Raw genomic sequence first — 21,763 nt, 5'->3', positions numbered from 1 at the left:
TTCTAACTGGTACCTCAGATCCTGTATGACTATCAATTTCCATGCTGATAATCCAGGAATCCGTTGTTTATCTAGGTTCTGTATGGAAAAAAATAATAGTTGATTTCTGTTCTGCCTCTAAAATCAATCCTCTCTAAATTACGGGTAAATCTCTGAAGCTCTGTAAACATTTTAAAAGGCAAAAAAGAACCAAGTTAGAGTGTACTGTTTAAAAGCCTGAATCCCTAACTTGAGAGGAAGCCATAAAATCACACCGCGAGGTGCCTCCGGAAAAAAGCACCATTTTGACATTAGGTGTTTTTCCCTTGCAAAACTTACTTAAGGAGGACTCCTTGTTGTTACATATTGCTTGTGCCCAAGGTGTGTGCTAACTTTGTGCATGATGTTGTGTTCAATTTGACCGGGCAGACACGTTACGGACGGACTGCTGAGGGGTGTGGATCCCTCCCAAGCTGTGCAATACTCCACCATGGAAAAGGCCACCACAACTGAAGCTCTGAAGAACCAGGAGGAGCTCAAGCACGCCCAGGGACACACGCAGCAAAACCTCCCAGCAGTGGCAGCGGAGTCCCAGGTGTCATCAGTCAAGTCGGAAGTCGTCCCCTTCTCAAACATGACGGTCCATCACGTGCAGAGCTCTCCTGTTGTCATCCATCAGTCACAGCACTCGGCAGCCTTGGTCAACCACAGCCAGGGTTCTCCTTCCCCAGCCAGCCCCGGGGAAGGCCCCCCAGCAAGCAGCCACTCCGCAGCCTCCCCGCTGGAGCCAGCAGCAGGAGCCCAGGCCACACAGGCCACCCCAGCGCCACACGTCTCCATGAATGGTGCCACCATGCAAAGCCTCTTCATCGAGGAGCTTCACAGTGCGAGTACCAGAAACCGAGCTGTATCGATCGAGGTACAGTCTGTTCTCCTCAACCACTTGTCTGCTCTTTTGGTCCAAGCTCCCTATCTCACTCCTGAAATGAAGGTGGGATTTTCCAAAGCATCATTTGTATGCTTGATCCCTAATTTCACAAAGCACTTCTGAAAGTTCCCTCAGGCTTAGATGTGACAGTTTATAACATAATGAGTAACTGTGTGTTTTTAACACCTTTATAAAACCTTTTTTTTTTAATGGCCTGTTTTTAAACAATAGCATATTATTCTTTGGTAGCCCTTATGTGGGTGGATATCAGTCTTTTTCTAATTCTCCATGTCCCTCATTCTGTAGAGGTAAGAGAGAGTGGAAAGGTTCAGTGAATTCACACAGAGATATCCAGCAAACCCACAGCTGAACTCTCATGTCTTATTACAGAAATGCACTTTAATCATCAGCACATTATAGTAAGTCAGTGCCCTTGATTTAAATTTTGCATTTATGCCTTTGGTGAGCAGCAGGTATTTTTGGTTTGGTTTATGATTGTGCTGTATGGAGGCCAGAATAAATATAGAATTATAGCAGTAATATATTTCCTTTGATTGCTCACTATGACTGAAAGATTCTCCCCACATTGACCTGTAATGTTTTTACATGGATTTTTAAAAGTGAGTGATCACACAGAAATCAGAAAGATAAATAGATGCTTTACTGTTTTTGTGTAGAAAGCAGAAAAGAAATGGGAGGAGAAACGACAGAACCTGGATCACTATAATGGAAAGGAGTTTGAGAAGCTCTTGGAAGAGGCCCAGGCTAATATAATGAAGTCAATTCCTAACCTGGAGATGCCTCCCCAGCCAGGCACTGTGACAAAAGGAGACACAGTGGACAAGTTAGAAGTCTCAGGTGAGGCCTGCTGTAGTAAATGGTGCCAAGTAAGGAGTTGCCTATCTGCAAAGGAGAGTATTTTTTTTCTGTTTAATGAAATGGTTTTAGTTTACAGATTTCTATGTTCTTGGTCCTACCTATGAGAACGTCTGCAAGAAAGCAGGCCCTGCGTACAGGACACAGGCTTGTATGTGAAAAGCACTGACTTTGCACTGATTTTGTGGGTAACCAACTATATGAACCCCGGGTGCTGAAACCGAGAGTTTATTCTCTGGAGAGCAACACACCTTGAACAGAAGAGAGCAAGAATACACCTTGGTTTTGGCAGAGATGGGAATATCTATATATTACTACACCATATCTTTATCTAGTGGGCCATGTCCAGCTTTGCACTTAAAGGTTTAGCATTACAGAGCTCTGAAAAGAACCACAAAGAGCTTGAGCACAAGATGAATGATCCTGCCATCAGAAACTTAAAAACTCTTTTTATAGATGTACATGTTATCAAAGGAAGATCAAGACGTGCCTGAGGTTTCTGAGGGTGGGAAGCCTTCCAGTTTCATGAAGCAAGTCCCAACGAGTTCCAGCAGTTTGAAGCTGAAGCTAGAAAAAGCCAGATGAAAAATCAGATATCACATTTTAACGTTCAGGCTAACGAATCACTGAAACAATTTAAATTATGAACATACTAGATTCTCCACCACTTTAAACCTTTAAGCAATGTTATGTTGCTTTCGAAAAGGCTGTTCAGACATATTCTCTGGGTATGACACAAGAGTAACTTGAACTCACATTAAGTAAGTTAGAAATTAGACTATTTGATCTTTCTAGTCTTGCTAACTTCACAATTCCAGATAGAACTAGCGCTTTGGATTAGTTTTGTTTAGCACAGGGAAAGAAAGTGGAGGAAGGACTGGGCAAACAGATTTTAAGTACATAAATATCTGCTTAGAAAGGAAAGAGTAATCTGCTTTATGTGTCTGGTGGATAAGGACTAGAAGAAATTTTAAATTGCAACCAGGAAGATTCAGGTTAGATTTTAGGGAAAACTTCCGAACAGTAAGGGAAGTTGAGGCATTGAAGAAGGCTGCCTGAGGGAGAGGTAAGATCCCCATCATGGGAGAAAACAGGTTACACTGATGAAGAACATTATAGGTGGAGCTGAGCACACTTCCTGGCAGCAGGATGATGGGGTCTCTTTCCAGATCTCTCTTTTTTTTTCCACAATTAAGCATTCACACCCATGTCTGAATTTCTTCAGAGTTAAAGGGGAAAGGAAGCTCTCTCACCCAAACCTTAGCTTTACCTCTTTAGCTAGACATGAGACACTTGCAAAACTCTTACATAGATATTTAAGAATATAAAAACATGAGAAAAGCCCTGTTTGGTCAGAGCAAGGGTCCACCCAGAGTGGCCTGTCTCCCCTCTGACTGTTTGAGGGAGCAAAGGAATCCGGCCACTTTCTGCAGTCTGTTCGTACTGGCCCAGCAACCTCAGCTGTTGGACATGGGATGTTAGAGGGACTACCCCAGCCTGCTCCTGTCCAATCTGTTATGGCCCTGCTGCCCATGAGCTTCTCTAGTCCCATTTTGAACCTGCTATTACCACTTGCTTGCCTGGACTCCTATGGCAGCCAGCTCCATAAATTCGTGATGCCTTGTGGCTTGTTTACATAAACTTGAATAACATCTGGGAGGGCTATTTCTATACCCAGGATTTTGTTCTGGCCATAGCTTTAGCACAGACAAGTTATTGCTGCTTGGATGTTTATTGATATAAACGTTTAATATAAATTTTGTTGAATCTTGCAAAATAATTTTAAAATTCTGGCACCGTTCAGTCAGGTTACTGGCTATTAACAAAATTAACTTGGATAATGTGTGGCATGAATAGAAAATGTCAGTGAAAATAAATACCATATGGTGCAGTGAGCTGTGACAACATCTTGGTGCAGAGCACAGTAATAGAGAAGAACTTTTGTAACTCCCATAGTTAACTAATCCATTTCCAGAATGCAATTTTACACAGTTTGCAGCCAGCAGATTTAGGGAGAAATTTGATGCGACTGAGACGTTTGCCTTCTGTTCTGCATAATGAATCCTGTAATAGTTACAAAAATAAGTTGAGGGAGCAGCAGAGCTTTTCCTTAATACCTGATTAAATATCTCACGTGTCACCCAAATCTTCTGCAGCTCAAGAAGAAAATTTCAGCACACTACAGCCCTTGTTATAGACTAGAAAACTGAGCAACATATGGAAAGAGAGACCACCTACCCTAGAAGTATAATGCATAGGACATTTGGGCCAGAAGTTTGTCGAGTCCTTTGCTGGCTTTGCTGCAGAACTCGATGTGTTACGTTGACAGAATAGGTTGTTGTAGCTGGTCTCCATACAGAATCTGATTATGTGTCTGAAGTGACTTTCTGAGAAACAAGCAAATTACACACTTTTATACGGTTTTGCAGATGATTCTATGAATAATTCTATCTCCTGACTAAAGCTCATCTTTGTTATCAAGATCGCTCAGTGAAAAATACGAGGAATATCCTTAAAATATGTGCTAGAAATTGGGCTTCTTCATCTCTTTTTGTAGCTTTGCATGCGCAATGTCCTGATTTTTGCAAGTACAGAGTTGCCAGTAGCTTCCAGTAAAGACAGTTTGCTTGTCTGAATACAAGTGCTCCCTCAAGGCAGATGTAACTATTTACAGATTTTTTTTTTTAGAAAGACATTCTGGATCTTTTTTGTGCAAATATAAAGCTCTATGACTGGGGGATTAGATTCTAGTCTGGCTCCACCTGGTGGGGAACACTTCAGTGCAGTAGAAGAGCTGGAGATTTTCACATTCTCTGTTGAAGATCTTACGTACACAAGGGCTAAGCCCTTTGGCACTAGAGACAGTTTTTTAAGGTAGCAAGTTTAATCACGACCCTGGGCTCCAACCCAGTGAATTGTACTTGTCCATTTGGTCCTCTCTCTTTAAGCATGCTGGAAGAACTCAGCCAAGGAAGAGAATATTAAAGCAAAGTCTTTTTGTCTTGAGTTTTCCCTCCAAAGGTTCTTCTCCACCAGTCCCTTTGGACCGGGGAAATAAAAGTGTTCAACACAGAGAATAGAAACCCAGCTCTCAAGCACTGTGTCTTGCCAAGTCTTGTAGCATTTTCTGTGAGCAAAGCCTATGGCAGCTCCTCCTTGAGGACCCCAGCTGGGGGTGAGAGTAGGATTTGCTTGTGTACCGGCTCCACTCCCTGACCATTTCTACCGACTCTATTTCTGCCTTTTATTTTCCATTTTGAAGACAGAGGTGGATGGGTCTCTCACAAATACAAGAGAGACAGTAGAAATCCTGCCGTCTTTCTATCTGTGTCGCCTGTCCAGCCTTGTCCTTTGCGAGTGCAGGGAAGGCTTCGGAGTTCTTGCAGCCAGGCCTGCCACCAGTTTCCTGTTGCAGGGTTGAACAGACCCCTTAAGGGGCAGGAATTTGCAGATGCCCCACATCATAACCTGCTAAACGCCATCGTTAAGAGTTTGAGTTGGAGTTTCTGGCAGGAGATTAGAGAAAATCTCACCTTGCCCTGGGAGAAGTACATCTGGGGTCACAAAGAAGTTGGCGGTGTGTGTTGACAAAAGACGTGGTGCAACGTGAAGTGTATTTAGAAAGCTATTCCTGCTGCAGTCCTGCAATTACTGGATAACCAGGGTGGGATGTAATACAACAGAGCATTTCTTTAAGCTTAAGCGGCTTTGAAGAACATTGGAGCTAACAAGGGAATAAAGATGAGGCTGGGTCAGACCAGGGCTGTGTCCAGCCCTGGTGCTGGTTCTCACAGTGGCTGTGCAGTGCACAGAGGACACTGCCACAGCCCCAGATGTGCACAACTATGCAACAGCTTGCCCAGAGGGAATACTCCTGCTTAACCCTAAACAGCTGGGTAATCCCCAAAGCAGTTTTTTTAATTCTGAGTTATATTTATTCCAGCTGTTTATGTAACACGCTTAGTAGTTGCAGCAGGATCGTTGAATCACTCTTGAAAATAAACAGTGTAAAGGAAAGCGTGACAATGGTGGCTCTTGCCATGTATGATGGTCAGTCTGTGACCAGAAACACATAGTGGGAAGTGGGTATTTCAGCAGGATAATGCTGCTTCTGGAAAAAAATACAGGCTGGTGAGGATGGGGAAGAGGAGGTGGCAACTGCGTGGGCAAGCAGTTGTTGCCAGAGGGGGAATACCAGTCTGAGCAACCTTGGAAAACACCCTTCAGAAAGCAAGGGCTGACGCTGCTCTGCTACTGCATGAGGTATTTCAATCATCACGGGTTAGGGAACTGTATAGAGTCACTATGTTATAATTCAAAGGGAAAATTGTAAACTCCTGGAGGAGCTGGTAGTAAGTAGAGTCAGACTAAATTCTGTCTCCGAGGAGGAACAAGTGCAGTTGCCTCAGGCAGCCAGAGGTGCTGGGCATGGCAGGAAGGCTCCGGGTTTGGTTCTTGCCAGTATTCACATCTTCGGCCCACTTTCAAAGGAGGGTACAGGTCTACTGTCTGCAACAAGGCACCCAGCTGAACCTGTCCCTTACTTTGAAGTTATGGTTTCCAGAAGTGTGCTGAGCTCTCATGCTTCCACACACAAGGCTGAAATCCCGGGCACAGTGACATGGCAAGCAACAGTTTCGTGGCAAATTTCTAGGTGAAGTAAGTGACCTGACTCGCTGTGCAAACGCAGCGCTGCTGGCTTTCGCTGGAGGCCGTTCCACTTGAATGCCAGACGTGTTCCTGATAACAACACACTGAGCAGCAGGACCTTGAAAAGATGAGAGCGTCTCTTTCCAGCTTGTGTCAGGGGTGCAAACACTTATTTCCCTCCTTTACTTCAGGAGTGCTCACGTTGTGTTGCGCTGTTCACTTGCAGAAGACCTTCATGATGCAGAGGAGGGGAACGACAAGCTGACCAAGTCCCCACCGCCTCCGCCTCCGCGGCGCAGTTACCTGCCAGGGTCTGCACTAACCACAGCCAGATCGGGAGAGGTCATCTATGCAGTCAGGAAAGATGCAGCTGCTGTCAAGGTTTGATGATTCAAACTCTAAGCAATCAGACTGCTGCTGAATTCCCAGACTTGGGCTTGTCTATAAACCGCAAAATAAGTTGAGACAGAGCTATGTCCTGGAGAGCTACTGAAACCACTTGCCAGGAAATGCTGCTCTTTGGGCATAAGCGCCAGTCAGGTTTGATCAGTCGTGTTTACAGGAGTCTTGCCTCACTGAGCTCCTAACAGTGCAGAAGGCAAATCACAACTGCTTTCATCCAGTGTGGTAAGAAGGTTAAAAATAAAAAGAACACACCTCATATGGATGGGGAGGATCAGCTCCGAGTTAAGAGAGTTCACAGAAATAATGTCAATGATTTTCTTTGAGTTTCCCTTCCCAGTGTGTTCTGTTCCCTGCAAGAAGGGGACAGAAGCCCAGGCTTTTATGAAGCTCTTTATTTTATTTATATGCAAGCCCATCAGCAAGGGTCGTTTCTTTTGAACTCATGAAATAGCAGTCTCCTAGATCAGAGCATTACAAGGAGAGGGACCTCGCAACAGGGGACTTGTGGTGGTGTTGAATTTACTGTGTTTACTTTGCATCAGGAGGGCTCGGCTATATTGGCTGTCTGGCCTTTGTCATCCACTTCTAGGAATGCAGTGAGGACACTGGGCAAACAGCGCAGTCCAAAGCCCCGAAGGAGGACCAGGCCTTGTCTCGGAGCACTGGGCCTGCTGTAGCATCCGCTGCAAAAGACGAAGATGAAGAAGAAGGAGATAAAATAATGGCGGAACTACAGGTACGCCCTTCGGGTTCACCTCTAGCTCACGATATGAAGGAAAGTAGCTCTGCCAGTCTCACCTGCTCCCCATTCGTTACCCTGCATGGTGCCACATTATGTAAATAACATCCAGTTTTTTCATGAGATGTGAGAGTGCTCGAGGATGCTGGCATTGCCACAGGCAAATCCTTCCAGGCACACATGTGGGTGGGACTGCAGGGAATACCTATTTGCAGTGACCACTTCTGTGGCCTCGTGTTTCTTGTCACTCTCTTAGTGATGGGAGCAGAGACCAGGGAGGCTGGCTGTGGCAGGCTGTGCTCCCCTGCTCTGCACCACAGCCCAGCGTTCATGTTTCCTGGAGTGCTTCAACACTGCAGTGTTTGCCCTGTCTGTGGCACAGAAGTGGTGCGCCCTCGCGTGCCCGGCCTCTGCTCGGCAGCACAGGTGCCGATGCTGCCCTAAAGGCCCCAGGTTCCAGTCACCAATGAACCAAAGACACCCAGATGGAGCTGTGTTACTCAGCACAACATGATGTAAAATAGATCTGTCAAGAGAAACAACACTCTGGCCAGATAACAGGCTAGACTGTGTCAAGGAGACGGCGCCTGTGTGCTTTTCTGAAAGGCATTTGATCAAATATACGACATCCTGGTTAAAATCTGCCACCACAGAGTATGCAAAAATACCCACGGGAGGACTGAGGGCTGTCTGGCTCTGAAGGTGCTGTCACTAATGTAGGTGTGGGCAGCCAGGGCCTGGGAGGGATCAGCCATGTCTGTGCTGCCCCATGTATTTATCAATGGCTTAGAAGTACATTTAAAATCCTTACTGCTTAAATCAGCTTAAATCTTAAAGCTAGTAAACGATGAGAGCAAAGAGAGGATAGCAATCGGTTAATGGTCATAATACACTTGAATTCACTGAAAGGCAAAGTCCTCGTGAAGACCAACAAATACAGGCCAGGCCACAAGGGCAGGTCTGTGACAGGGGCAGGAGCTGCAGCAACACCCACTGCTGCTCCGAGGGCAGTGCAGCTGCTGCAAAGGTAAAGTCTCCTTCGGGTGTTCATGTGAGAACTGATTTTATTTCTGGTTTGGGGATCAGTGTGATCAGCCTGCGTCTGCTGCACCCACATCTGGGTGTCCATGCATGCCCTGTTTGCAGAGGCTGGCAAGACCATGAAGGTCCAGAAGTGCCCAGACTACCTTGCTAAGGTAGTCGTGGTGTTACACTGTGCAGCTAATCATAACTTCATGCAAAGTGCCCACTGCCTTTTTCATCTAGCAGAAAAAAAGGTGTAATGGAAATCACTGCTGAAGCTGAAGCAAGGCAAACCATATTTAGCGACCGCTACAGGTAGCTCAGAGCAAAGGCAATCAATTGCTGAGGAATTCTTGAGTGGTTTCTTCATCACTTAAAATCTGGCAGACTTTGAGGATGCCTTTGTGGGTGATGCCTTTATCTCAAAGATGTACTGTGGGTCCCACAAAGGGGTAAAAGTCTGGGGTATGTATTGTGCTGTAGGCTGTGTAGAGGGGCTGCTTGTTCTCACAGTCCCCTGAGGTCCCATCTGCTCTGGCCTATACACATATGTGCAGATAGGATGTGGTGGAAAACAAGCAGAAAATCCACAAATTGCATTTTTCAATGATTTTTGTTGTTGTTGTTGTTATTATTCTCTAATTTTTGATAAACATGCAATAGATACAAGAAATGCAATCTTTTACAAAGGCCCCGACTTTAATCTATAGTTGAGGCTTTTAATTTCAGGAGAGTTGCCAGCAATGAAGTAATTTCCCCGATACTTAGCTCACCAAAACGATCTCCTCGTGCGAAGGTGCGTGTGGCTGCTGGCAGCCCTGCCTGCCCGTCCCCTCCTGCTGGGACCGAGTGTGCCAGCTTGGCCAGCAGAATTCCCAGCGCTGCGACGTGCGCTCGGAGCAGCGCCCCGTCACGGCAGTGCCGGCTCTGCTCCCTGGGAACCCAACAGAGAGAAGCCCAAGGAAAACCAGGAGAAACCCAGGCAATCAAGCACGATAAAAGGCTGCACAGCCTTTCTGCAAAGCCCTGCTCCAAGGCTCAGTGGTGCCTATCCCATGTGCGGAGCTTTTTCTGCAGCAGGAGGAATATGGAGGTCACTGTCACCATCTAGAGCACAAGTGAGGGCCATAGTTAAGACCTGAGTCTCCAAGCCAAAAGTTTTAATAACAGTGTTTATAGGGAATACAGTTACGTAGTTCTTGTGTGACGTGTCATGAGACAGAATTTGGGAGCTGAGTGGACAGTAGGGTATTATACACCCCCTCTTCTCTCATTTATTGAATGCCTAAGACCTGCTGCACCCCCTTTCCCAGCGCCTTCCTGCAGGCAGTGCTTAGGCCATTTTGCAGACAAGAACAGTTAGGAAAAAAATATTTATTTTTTCAGCTGTGCCTGTCCCCATGCTATTCCCCAATAGCAAACCACTCAAAATACTCCCCAGGAAGGGAGCTGAGAAAGCATAAAGGAAGACAGAAAAATGTTTGGGAGCAGTAAGTGGATAAAGAGCTTTGAGATTTGTTTATTTTAAAATATGAAATCTTAAGATGAGTCATTAAGTGATGTGCGATCAGGCCAATGTGTAATGGGAATTTTGAGGGAATCAGTCAACTACTGGTTCTGCCATGAGGCCAAAGTTTTCCAAAGCTGCCATGAACTCCCTAGTTAAGTCTGGATAGTTTACAACACCTCTGCACACCTCAGTTTTGCCATCTGTAAGAATAGTAATCAAGCTCATCTCCCTGAAGGGGACATTGAGATCAGAGTCATGAACTGCAGTACAGCCATGGCAAATTGCAGGGACCCCTATTTCTCTTAGTTGATAGCTTCAAACCTCCGTTATTTTGTGAGGTTGCAAAAGATGCAGTTAAGATGTGAAAAATAAATGCTGTATTTGTAGTTGGTCATTTCCAGAGGTTTCTGTCTAAAAGCTACCTGGCCTCCCGATAACTTGCAGTATTTATTTCCTAGGCTTTCCAGAAGTGCTCTTTTATGGATGTAAACTCAAACAGTCATGCTGAGCAGTCCAGAAATGATACACATGCTAAAGACATAAGGCCTGGAACTTTAATGCATCACAAGGAAAAGAAGGTAACAAGTGGTGCTTGCTAACATGCCACCTGGTCTGGCATAACCTTCTTTCCTTGTTTCAAAACTAATCTGATCCCTCCTGCCCTGTTCTTTCTATCCCCCCACCGCTGCAGCCCAGTGGTTTTCTTTCTTTTATCCCAGTAGGATCAGAAACGTGCGGATGGAGTGTTGTATCAGTGTGCATGATGCGCCGAACCAGCGTGATGCTCATACAAGGACTGCAAAAAGTTTTAAGATTTTGTGAAGTCAAAGTTATAGAAGGGTCCATTGGTTTCCTTCTCAGAGAGGCTGTTGCCTCTCGAGCAAGCCTCTCAGTGCTCTTGTGGCAATGGAGGAATGGGGAAGCATCTCTGCTAAGCCTTGCTCTTTCCATGTGGCAAATTAGTGATTCCTCTCAGTCTGAAGGGCCACTTTGGAGAATTTTTGCTCCATCTAGATTTGTCTGGTTTTTTTTTTCATTTTTTTTCATTTTTTTTTTCCCAAAATAGTTATTAGATTTTAAGAAATCACATCCAGTTTCCTGGAAGATAGAGTCAAAGTGGATGGTTCAAAACATCCCTCTTTCTGCAAGATGAGTCAAAGATTCAGCCTTCGGGCATGGGATTTATGCAAGGTGTCTTACGGCAGGAGCTGTGTTCAAGTTGGGGCAGAGTTTCGCAACCGTGTCTAGACTGGATGTGCCGTTTGCCTTGATTTGTGTCAGTGACAGTGAGTGCACAGCATGAAAAACAGGCCAATAGTTCTGCCTTTTGGAGACTGTCTGGAGAGGTCTCTTTAGAGAGAATCTGAGAAGAGTGAACTGAACCACTGCAGGTTTAAGGGGAGGTCATGCATGCATGACAGCTTGTCAGTCAGCCAAACACCCTTCTGCAGTGAAGTGGGGCTGTGCTGGGGGAGAAAACACAGCGAATCAGCCCAGCATTTCAGCTCTGTGGGTCATTTTTTCTTGCCATGTTTGCAACCCGTAAATACAGCATAAGCAGTAGCTCCCCAGGCACTTTAGAGAAGTTGCCTTTTAGATTCGTTTAACAGAAACTGAGGCAGAGAGAAAGGGAACATGGCCTTCCCTAGGTAGCCAGGACAGAGATGAATCCTGTTGCTCTGACCACAGTGAGCTACATCTGCATAGGGCAATACAGTTGTTGTAGAATATACTGTGAGACCTAAATGGTGATGCCCATGGTGATATGTGTCTAGTGTGAAAGTCCTTCCACAAGGCTGCTTGGGTCAGGGCAGCACATTGTACACAAGGGCTTGGAGCTGCCCAGACAGCAGGTCTGGCCCAAAGCTGAGAGCACGCAACTGGGCGAGGATACAAGTTCATGCGGATTAGTAAATGAAATAAAAAAGGAAGAAATTGCTTTGTTTTTGAGTGGATGATTATGTTTTGGAGGGAAAAAAAATAGCCTGCCTGTGTCTGTATTCATCCTCACTGCTACTAGCATCAGATTGCAGAGCTCGTGTTGTCGCGCCAAAACCTGCCTCACTCCTTGAGACAGCTGCTGTAGCACAGATGTTTCTTTGATAGGTACTGCCTTGTAATTGTTGCAAACTGCTCTTTATTGGAATTGGAATAACACAGACTCCAGGAAACTGAGGTCGATGAGCTTTGTTTTGCCATCTGATATGACAGTGTGGGTTACTGACTTTAGATAATAGGCTTTATGGTGACAATAAGCTCATAGAGAATTAGGGGTTTTGTTTGTTTTTAATCCAAAGGCAGCATTGCTAAAATGAGGCATATTGTACAATGAAACCTGAAGATGTTGCACTGATGCTTGCAATAGGAAGTATAACTTGCTAAAAAAAAAAAAAGGTCTAGAGAAATTGGAAATAGTCTCAGGGTATGCAGGGCAACAAGTGCTTTCAAATGCACTGGCCAAACTATGGGAATGCTGCTACAAAGCGGAAAGTTGCCTAGCCAGTCTGGGCCGGGCATGAGCAGGAGCCCCAGCATTTCATTCCGTTGCCGGCTGCCAGCATGAAGTGCAGCTCCTGTAGGCCTGCACACTGGTGCGTCTCTGGCTGTGCTTGGTTTGTGGGATGGTTTGTAATTATTTAGAAATCAGGCCTTCAAAATATACTTGGAGCAGCTGCATAGCCTTGGACGAGCTAATAAGGCTCATCCTCAGTAGTGAAGATCTGTAAACATGCCTACTATTTTCTTCCTCTTCTTCCCGCCGATGTGTTTAGAGTCAGCCCTGTCTCGAGCAATGGGACAGTGGCACCGTGGGCTCTTTGCCCTCAGTCAGTCATGCACTGCCTCAGTTCCCTCTGGCAAGAAGCAGAGGCCTCCCGTGTGCTGGCCGTAGGTGTTAGCGTCTCGCTCCAGTGGTGCTCTCCTCCCCATGGCTGCGCAGAACAGGATGTGTTTATCTCACTTAAAACAAGTGAAACGAAAAACAAGCTCTTTCTTTTCCGTCTGCTATTATGAAATAGCATCTCCAGGTGCAAAAAAAGATCCCTTAAATTTACGCCTCTGGGAATCCCTAGCTTTTGAACTGGGGGATGAGCTCTCCGTGTGCTCTTCAGCCTTGCTTCTATAAGTGAGTGTATCTGTTTCATTCTGCACTTTCAAAAGTGCTGAGTGTCTCTGTTAATTTTGGAAGTAGGAGTAATTTTTAAGTTGCAATGAGGATTTAGAAATGCTCAGACTATGACTGTATTAACTGTGATAAATCATCACTGCTCAGGTGTAAGGAGCACTGGAAATGACAATCTTTTAAGCTGAAAAGCATTTTTTTCTGATACAGAATCATCGAATCATAGAATCACAGAATGCTTAGGGTTGGAAGGGACCTCTAGAGATCATCTAGTCCAACCCCCTGCACACGCAGGGACACCTAGAGCACGTGGCACAGGACTGCGTCCGCGCAGGTTTTTAAGATCTCCAGAGAAGGAGACTCCACAACCTCTCTGGGCAACTTACTTTTAAGAACTTACTTTTAAGGCTAGCCAGAGTCTATCATTCAGCGCTCCAGTGAGCTAGGGAGCTGCAGCGACCGCCTGTCAGCCCTCACAAACGAGGCTCCTGTTGATGGGTCCCAGGAGAACTTACTCAGATGCACTGATTCTTTTCAACTCCCATCATATAGAAATAAGAATTTTTTTTAACTGAAAAGCAAGCTGGGCAAGATAGGGTTGTGTTGGACGTAAGGTAACTAGTGTGCTTTTGGCTGCTCTGGAGGCCCTGTTAAACCAGGAGCCCTAGGTTACAACCCATGCGTAGCACAGAGCAGTAACATCACACACTGTTCTGCCAGAATTTGGAATTTTGCCCTGAAGAAATACAGGAATCAGATGACAACTTCAGACATGTCTCTGCAGCTGTAGACAGAGTGGTGAGTTCATGAGGTCTGCGCTTCCCCTGCGAATATGATGATTAATTTGGGGGCAAAAAAGTCCTGTAAAAGTTACAGCCCTGAATAACTAAGTAATCCGACTTTCCCCCTTAGGTGTATGGGGCTACAACAGGACCTCCCACAGATAGTGATCATCCTAAGGAGAAGAGGGAAGGGAGAACTGAAGAAGAATTGGGTTCTGATTCATCCAGCACAGCTGACAGTAAAATTGGCTTTTCAATGAATGACAGTTCTACGCTTAGCAAGGGCTTGGTGGTAGACAGTAGAGACTATTCTAACAGAAACCTCCAGAATGTGAGCACAGACCTGGCTGGTTTGCCAGAGGATGACAGAAGAAGAGGGGCTCAAGATATTTTAGGATCTCATTTTCCAGCTGTTGAAACTGGCAAGCAAAAACCAAGCTATGGACTCCCACGAGATGCCCCCCAGGGCCCAGGCGAGCCCCTGCAGGGCGCGGGCAAGCGCGTCCCCATCAGCAGTGTTGCCCCTCTCATGAGGCAAACGCTGGAGGCCGCGGCGCCTCCTGGCTCCTCACAGGAGCAAGAGCCACTCCCAGGCAATTACAGCCAGGTCATGCCAAGACCTAAGGTGTCTAGGGGTAACTACATGGAAGAGACAGACTCTCCTGCCAGCTCTCCAAGTGAAGACAGCCCACCCACAGAAAACATTGCCTTCATGATTACCAAAACTGCTGTCCAGGTCCTCTCAAGTGGAGAAGTTCATGATATAGTCAGCCGGAAGGGAGGAGATGTGCAAACGGTGAACATTGATGCGAGAAAGGACACGGCACTGGAGAAGGGTCTCCCAGAAAACACGGACAGTGAAGAACCAGTAGTATGTCTGGACAAAAAACCGGTCATCATCATTTTTGATGAACCAATGGATATTAGGTCAGCATATAAACGTCTTTCTACTATATTTGAGGAGTGTGATGAGGAGTTAGAGAAAATGATGACAGAGGAAAAGATAGAAGAGGAGGAGGAGGAAGAAGAAAATGAAGCACATGAAATTCCTGGGATCCAGAAGGAAGAGCCACTGGTAGTTAACGATGGAAAAGCAATTGCAGCTTATTCAGCAAATCATGGGCTCAGCCAAGAGTATGTATTTAACCTTCAGTCATCTCCTGACTCTGCAGAAACACGAACTCCTGAGGATCAGGAGAACATAAAGACCAGTTTTAACAAATATAGTCAAATTTATGGGCTAAACACAGAAGCAAACTTGGACTCTGCTGATCAGTTTGGAAGCAGGCAGGATTCTAAGAAAAAATTTAAGTTTAAATTCCCTAAAAAGCAGCTGGCTGCTCTGACTCAGGCGATTCGCACAGGCACCAAGACTGGGAAGAAGACCTTACAGGTCGTGGTTTATGAAGAGGAAGAAGAAGATGGCACCCTAAAGCAGCACAAGGAAGCGAAGAGATTTGAAATCACAAGGTCTCAACCCGAGGATGCTGACAGAAGTCCTTCCATCAAGCACGAGTCCCCTGCCCGGCCCACAGCGTCTCTCTCGAGGACAGACGAGATTCGGCAGAGCACGTACCGCACACTGGACAGCCTTGAGCAGACCATAAAGCAGCTGGAGAACACCATCAGCGAAATGAGCCCCAAATCTGTCCCTGAGAGCCCACAGAGCCCTGAGGGAAGCACTGTCCCCTTCTCTGTCCAGATAGCCCCAGAGACCCCAGCTCGAGAGCTTGTAGTGCTGGATGAGAGCCATGCTGGCGCAGAGCCCCCTCCGCCAGTCCCAGCCACGTCACGTAAGGTACCTTAGTCTCCGAAATCACAACTCCAGCTGCTTTCTAAAAATCTGCAATAATCACCATAAACCAGAGGGTCTTGTGATTTGTTTGCTTCCTTTCAGGTGGCTTGTCTGGTCTCCCCACGAGGTGTCTAACAGCTAATGAGCGTTGTTTTTACCTTTGCTGCTGATTGGTGATGGGCAACGCCGGGGAGCTGGGTCAAATAATCCGCTGTGTGAAATGACAAGTGTCACTGACACGGAATCCAGTTTGATCAGTAGTTGAGCAGTTTTCTCCATTTGATTCTTGGCATTAACACCTGTGGTGTGACTCCTGAACTCTTCCCTGCATGTAGTACTATGGCTTTGAAAATTTTATTTATTTGTTTATTTACTTTTGCGCATGATGTGTGGCCTCTTCTTCCAAAACCCCAGTATTGATCAGGTGCTTTCCTTGTCTCCCCTCCCTGCCCCTCCAACCCTTCCTGCAGGGCTCAAGCGCTGCCTCGCAGACGAGTAGGATGCCAGTGCCCATGGCTTCGAAAAGTAGGCAAGGAAGCATGGAGAAAGGCAGCAAGCAGCACAAGCTCCAGGATCCACGCCAGTACAGACAGGTAGTTTTACCCTAAATCCACTCTTTGGATGGACATCTAGGGTTGTTGTGTAAAAAAACACCAGTAACTGACTGACATTGTACGAGATAACGGCGGTGTCTCTTTCGAATAAGGTCTAACTGGACGTCCTGGATCCTGGGGGGCATGAGAATGTCTAATGATCTTTTCACCATACTTGTGCATGCACGTCTGCAATAAAACACCTGCTCTTTTTGTTTCTTCCCCTTCACTTCGGTACTCGGCAGTTCTTCTAAGATGTCAACTAGCTGTTTACTTTCCCCTTGGTAAACGCGGCAGTTCCTTAGGACACCGGGGAGCGGTTCTGTTCGGCCGGCCGTTAGCGGAGCCGCGGATACTAACCGGGCGCTGTTCTCCGTGGCATTGGGTGCGCATTAACTCTCCGGCGAGGCGTGTCTGGTCACACATTAACAGCCCCAAGCATGGCCAATGCAGCGAGCGGGCTATAAACCACCCATCATGAGCGGCCACGAAGGCTTCGTTCTGCGCGTGCTCTCACTCACCCTCTGCGAGCTCCGTTGTGCACGTTGGGTTTTCTGCCAGTCCGCGGCTGCAAGACTTAGGTCTTGAACTGTAAAATCTTATTTGCGGTAGGGCTGTTTCCCCAGGTCCTGTTGATGTGTCGTGTTACTGGCTTTCTGACAAACTGTCTCCTGCCGTCTTTATTTGCAGGCTAATGGAAGTGCTAAGAAAGCTGGTGGGGACTATAAGGCTACTTCCCCTACCCTACCTGCTTCTAAGATCCCAGCCTTTTCTCCCACTTCTGGGAAGAGCAACTCCGCACCCGCTTCTAGCGGTGACAGCTCTAACCCTCCTCCTGCACCCACTAAAACCTCCGTTCCTCCTTCTAACCTTCTCGGTCCTCAAACAGGTCGCGTCACCTACTCCACCTCCCTGATCCCCTCTGTGGCTAACGGCTCCTCCAAGTTTCAGAGCGCGGCTTTCCCAGGCAAGGGGCACCACCCCTCCTTCTCGCTGCAGACACAAAATGGCCGCCCGCCCCCCTCTTCCTCCTCTCCCTCCCCCTCCTCTGCCTCCCCCCCTGCGCTGAGCCCGCCCGGGAAGAGCATCCGGACAATCCACACTCCCAGCTTCACCAGCTACAAGGCCCACAACGGGAATGCCGGCAAGTCCACCCCATCCGCGACCAAGGAGCCCGCCTAAAGGCTGAGCACGGCACATGCCCGAGGGCACCAAGGCTTTTGTTTGTTGCTTTTGGTTTTGTGTTTTTATTATTATTATTATTATTATTATTTTTGGTCGTTGGTCCCAACAACCTGCAGCCAATATTTTAACCAGGGAATGTAACAGTTTTGCTGTATTGCTGGAAGCTTAATACTAATCATGTGCTCAATACTGGATTAATACACTAGATTAGAGTGAAGCTTTTTTTTATGTGTAAAACTTGGTTGCTGTTAACGATAACAACGGACCCTTTTCCCCTCTCAGCAGCCCCTCTTCCCAGTGTGTGAGTGAGGCCGTGTGCGGGTGCCCGGCGCGCGGGGAGAAAACTTTAGTAAGCGGTTTTGTACAAAGCTATTTTTCCTTATGGGGACTAGAAGCAAACAGAGATATACTGAAGTGTGATTATACACAACTGTAAAACTGAAACTAAAATATTTTTCTTTTATTTTGGTGTTATTTAGCTTTGTTACAGATTTCTATTTTTGTCAACAAATGTCATGGTTCCTTTCGAGATCTTTTTGCCAAAACATTTTGATACTATGATGCTGTACATTTGGAAGTCAGTGGTATGCTGAGCAGTTTACCTCTACACGCGGAGCAAAGCACGATTGGTCTGGGTGTGTAAGAGGCAACTCAACCTGTTGCACTGCCGTTCAGATTATATTTAAGAATTTGCCAAGCCAAGAAAAAAATAAATTGTTTTACACATGTAGGTAGTTGCTGGTTATTTTTTTTCTTAGCTAAATCCACCCTTTTCCTTCAGTTTTGTTTTACCTGGTAACCTGTTAATGTATTGTGTTGTGGATTTTAAAATGTACACTTCTGTACTGTTCTGTATACTGGCAAACTTTTGTACATATCTATAAATATATATAAATAAATAAATACTGTATGTGGCTGGGCACATAGAGTAGTTTTACCACACCAAAGTTAATTTTTATGCATGCTTTCAAAATATATATGGGAAACGGTTGGAAAAGATGGATATCAGATAGGAAAAAAGCAACATGTTTGCAGAGGTCATGGTTTTGTAAATAAATTTATTTGTATAACACCCTAATGTAATATACAGAACTATGATAAGCAAAGAACTTTACAAAAATAAAGGGCTGCATGCTTATGTTTTTGCATTTTGTCACCGGTAACTTTTAGAATGGTCTGCAGTAGCACTTAAGGGGTTTGCCTTGGCCATTTAAACCAGCAGAGGAAAATGTGACTTTATTTTCCCCAATTAAAGCTGTACAGAATTAGTGGAATCCAAGTTACGTTCTACAGCATCTCCCAGAGCTACAGGCTCAGTTTTAATGGCAGGAGGCATTGCCTCTTCCCCCTCTAAACACACGCGCAGGTTTATTCCACACTGGACACCTGAGCGTCTCCAAGCTCTGGTTTCATGGCTGCCCCCTCAGACACTGCTGCAGCTAAAGAACACACCAAGTACCCGGGACTGCAGTGCAGACGACGGCCCTGCTGCAGCAGCCGTGATGCTGCGGTGGCCCAGGTGGGCCGGGACCTCAGTGCTCGTCAGAAAACAAGCAGGCCCTAAAGCAGAGCCTAAAGCTGCTCCCTGCTGCCCAGAGCTCTGGGAGATGGGGCAAAAAAGGGGATTTCTGGTGGGATCAGCTCAGGGCCGCCCCTCCATGCACCAGGCACCCAGCTGCAAGGCAGCTCTGCCTGCAAGGAACAGGGCACTAAGGCAGCAAGGTTTTAAAATCTCACATCTGGAGAGCCACTCTGGTGGTCACAGTCCCATTTTAATCCAGCCCCCTTCCCAGCTACCTATCAAGTTGCACTTCCTTGCACATGCTGGCACAGTCACTAGATTTAAAAAAACAAAACAAAAAAACACCCTGAACAACTCCCTCTCCACAGCTTCTTATAGCTGATGGGAACCACGTTTCAAAACCCTCTTCCCAAATGGACAAAATGGTGAGAAGGCAGATAAATACAGATGGGAAAAGATTGATTATCAGGGCTGCGAGTGATACTAGTGGGGCCAACGAGCCCTTCAGAGCTGGAAGATGCTGCAGGTCTGCAACTAAATCCCTTGAAAAGATTTCCACATTAAACCACTGACCCCCTCTCCCCCAAACTAGGAAATGCCGCTTGCAATTGTTACAGAAATGCAAATGCTATCACTGCCAGGACAGTTTGTCCTTCAATTATTTGCCTATCATCAGCTCCAAGCTTGGTCCTGTTTCTAGTAACTTCCAACTACAGAGCTCCACACACTCTTCAGACAAAAAGTACTTTCCTGCCGCTAGGAAACCTGACAGTGGCTAGCGAAAACGCAATGGGCACAAACAGAAACACAAGAAAATCTATTCAAACATTAAGGGGAAAAAAAAAAACACATTTACTGGGAGAATAGTTGAAAACAAACTGGCTACTCAGAGAGTTTGTGTTACCCTGTGAGATACTCAAACCCCAACTGGAGCTGCTCAAGCAGGGGTTGGACCTGAGGGCCTCCGGCGCCACCCTCCAACCCCAGCCTTTCGGAGCAGCTGCTCCCGGTGCTTCAAGATCCCAGCACCCCCCTTCCAGCGCGGGTCAGGACAGTCATTTCCCTTCATTCCTAGATCAGACTGTTCAGAGCCCAGTACGACCAAGTCTTCCTTTCTGCCTGCTCCTGGTGGATCTCTCCACTCACCTAACCCTGTTACACCCTCGAGATTCCTCCCTTCCTTCAGGCTTAAATGGTTTTTCCTCCCCTCCAGCTGAAGGGCTGCCTTGTACCTTCCTTCCCTCTCACCTCTGCTGGCCCCATCAGTTCCTCCAAGATCCAATTTGCACGCACAGGGAAGCAGCCACCCCTACCTTGCTCCACCACTAATGTCCCTGGCTTCTTCCAGGCTCTTCCTGCCCTCAGTCTGGCTGCTCTGCAGCTCCAGGAGGTACCACCAAGGCTGCCAGTGCCCTTACACTGATACCTTGAGCGTAGTCTGCAACTTATTTATTTCTGTTGTTAAAGATCTTCTCAAAAATATGTATCTTGCATTAAAATATTTATTGTATTCGTGGGACACTTACGCCCTAAGGCATGCTGGCAGCTACGAACCTAGACTCAGGAGCACAGTTAGTCATCATGTGCAAGTGCTGCAAAGTGAAAGGCAACCTGATCTACCTGAGATCAGAGAATGCAAATGTCCTTCTCTACATCTACTGCTTCATCTAGAAGATCCCTACAACTCACCCCATACACTCACGCTTTAATAGTCCTCTGCAGTTATTAATGGCACAGAACACACCTCCAGGAACAGAAAAAGAAAACTGCTGAACAGCAGCATTACAAAGACTTGCAATAGCATGTGCTGAAATACCTTGTTCAAGTCAGGTATTACACCATGAGGACTGAAGTAAAAATAAGCAGCTGTATGTCTGCCTGCCTTCACATCTGAGTTGCTAATATTCCCTCTCTCTCCTCGTGCATAAAGTAGCACTTTTCTGTGCTCACGATGTTCACTCGCTGCTTATCTCCAGTACACAATCTTCATACCAAGCCAGTGACAGTGAAATCAGAGGCTGACGTTTGTGACAGACACAAATCCCCACAGGTGGATAGCATGAGGAACAATTCTGCTTTGAAGATGTGCAATAAAATAAAATAAATATATCAGAGAGTATGCAGACAGAGTTCATCCTTAGAAGGGTTTTTAGGGTATGAACTCAGCTTCACTGTTAAAACTAAGGCAAACCAAGACCCTTAAGCGCAACTAAAACTGCTTTGACCAGTAGAACTGAAAGGGCTGGGACTGATATTCACACACTGGGGCTTGGGAAAAATTACATCACTCTTCTCAGGGCTCCAAATCCAACATATTAAACATAAACCGGTTTGGAATCAGCCAGTACAGCAAACTGGTAATACTTACCAACTGAATCGATCCTACGCAAGTCTTCAGAGTGTGGCCACGTACAACGAAAACCCACTCATAAGAGAAGCCTCGTGCATGACACGAGGCAGACATGGGCAAGAAGCAGCATCTTCATGTTCAGCCACTCAGGGCCTTTGAGCTGCCTCTTTCTTCACAAAATGCCACTCATTTGGGGCAATAACTACATCTTTCTTTCCCTGATGCTGAGTGCAGTTGCTGACTGCAACTTGTAAACATGCCATTTTAAAGCCATTTATTAGAATGGAATTCCCATCACGCCAGAG

At 46.2% G+C, this 21,763-nt stretch overlaps 1 protein-coding gene across 5 annotated transcripts in view; it reads left to right on the top strand.

Annotated features, from left to right (window-relative positions):
- Nucleotides 1–17,603, top strand: part of KIAA1217 (KIAA1217 ortholog) — a 166,496-nt gene extending 148,893 nt beyond the window's left edge. For 2 of the 5 annotated variants that reach the window (XM_088534010.1, XM_088534009.1), the window contains 9 exons: nt 409–898; nt 1,585–1,765; nt 6,660–6,814; nt 7,428–7,574; nt 10,569–10,688; nt 13,952–14,029; nt 14,144–15,811; nt 16,279–16,401; nt 17,092–17,603. In XM_088534010.1, the coding sequence (XP_088390136.1) occupies nt 409–898; nt 1,585–1,765; nt 6,660–6,814; nt 7,428–7,574; nt 10,569–10,688; nt 13,952–14,029; nt 14,144–15,811; nt 16,279–16,401; nt 17,092–17,583 (3,454 nt within the window). In that variant the 3' untranslated portion in view covers nt 17,584–17,603. The remainder of the gene's footprint in view (nt 1–408; nt 899–1,584; nt 1,766–6,659; nt 6,815–7,427; nt 7,575–10,568; nt 10,689–13,951; nt 14,030–14,143; nt 15,812–16,278; nt 16,402–17,091) is intronic. The other 3 variants (XM_088534008.1, XM_088534011.1, XM_088534013.1) reach the window with 3 other exon arrangements.
- Nucleotides 17,604–21,763: the final 4,160 nt, after the last annotated feature.

Source organism: Tinamus guttatus, unplaced genomic scaffold (genome assembly GCF_059628265.1).
Source record: "Tinamus guttatus ecotype Peru unplaced genomic scaffold, ASM5962826v1 Tinamus_guttatus_pri_ptg000530l, whole genome shotgun sequence".
Lineage (NCBI taxonomy): Eukaryota > Metazoa > Chordata > Aves > Tinamiformes > Tinamidae > Tinamus > Tinamus guttatus.
The sequence above is the reverse complement of the archived record's forward strand: the minus strand, read 5'-3'. Positions and strand labels throughout refer to the sequence as shown.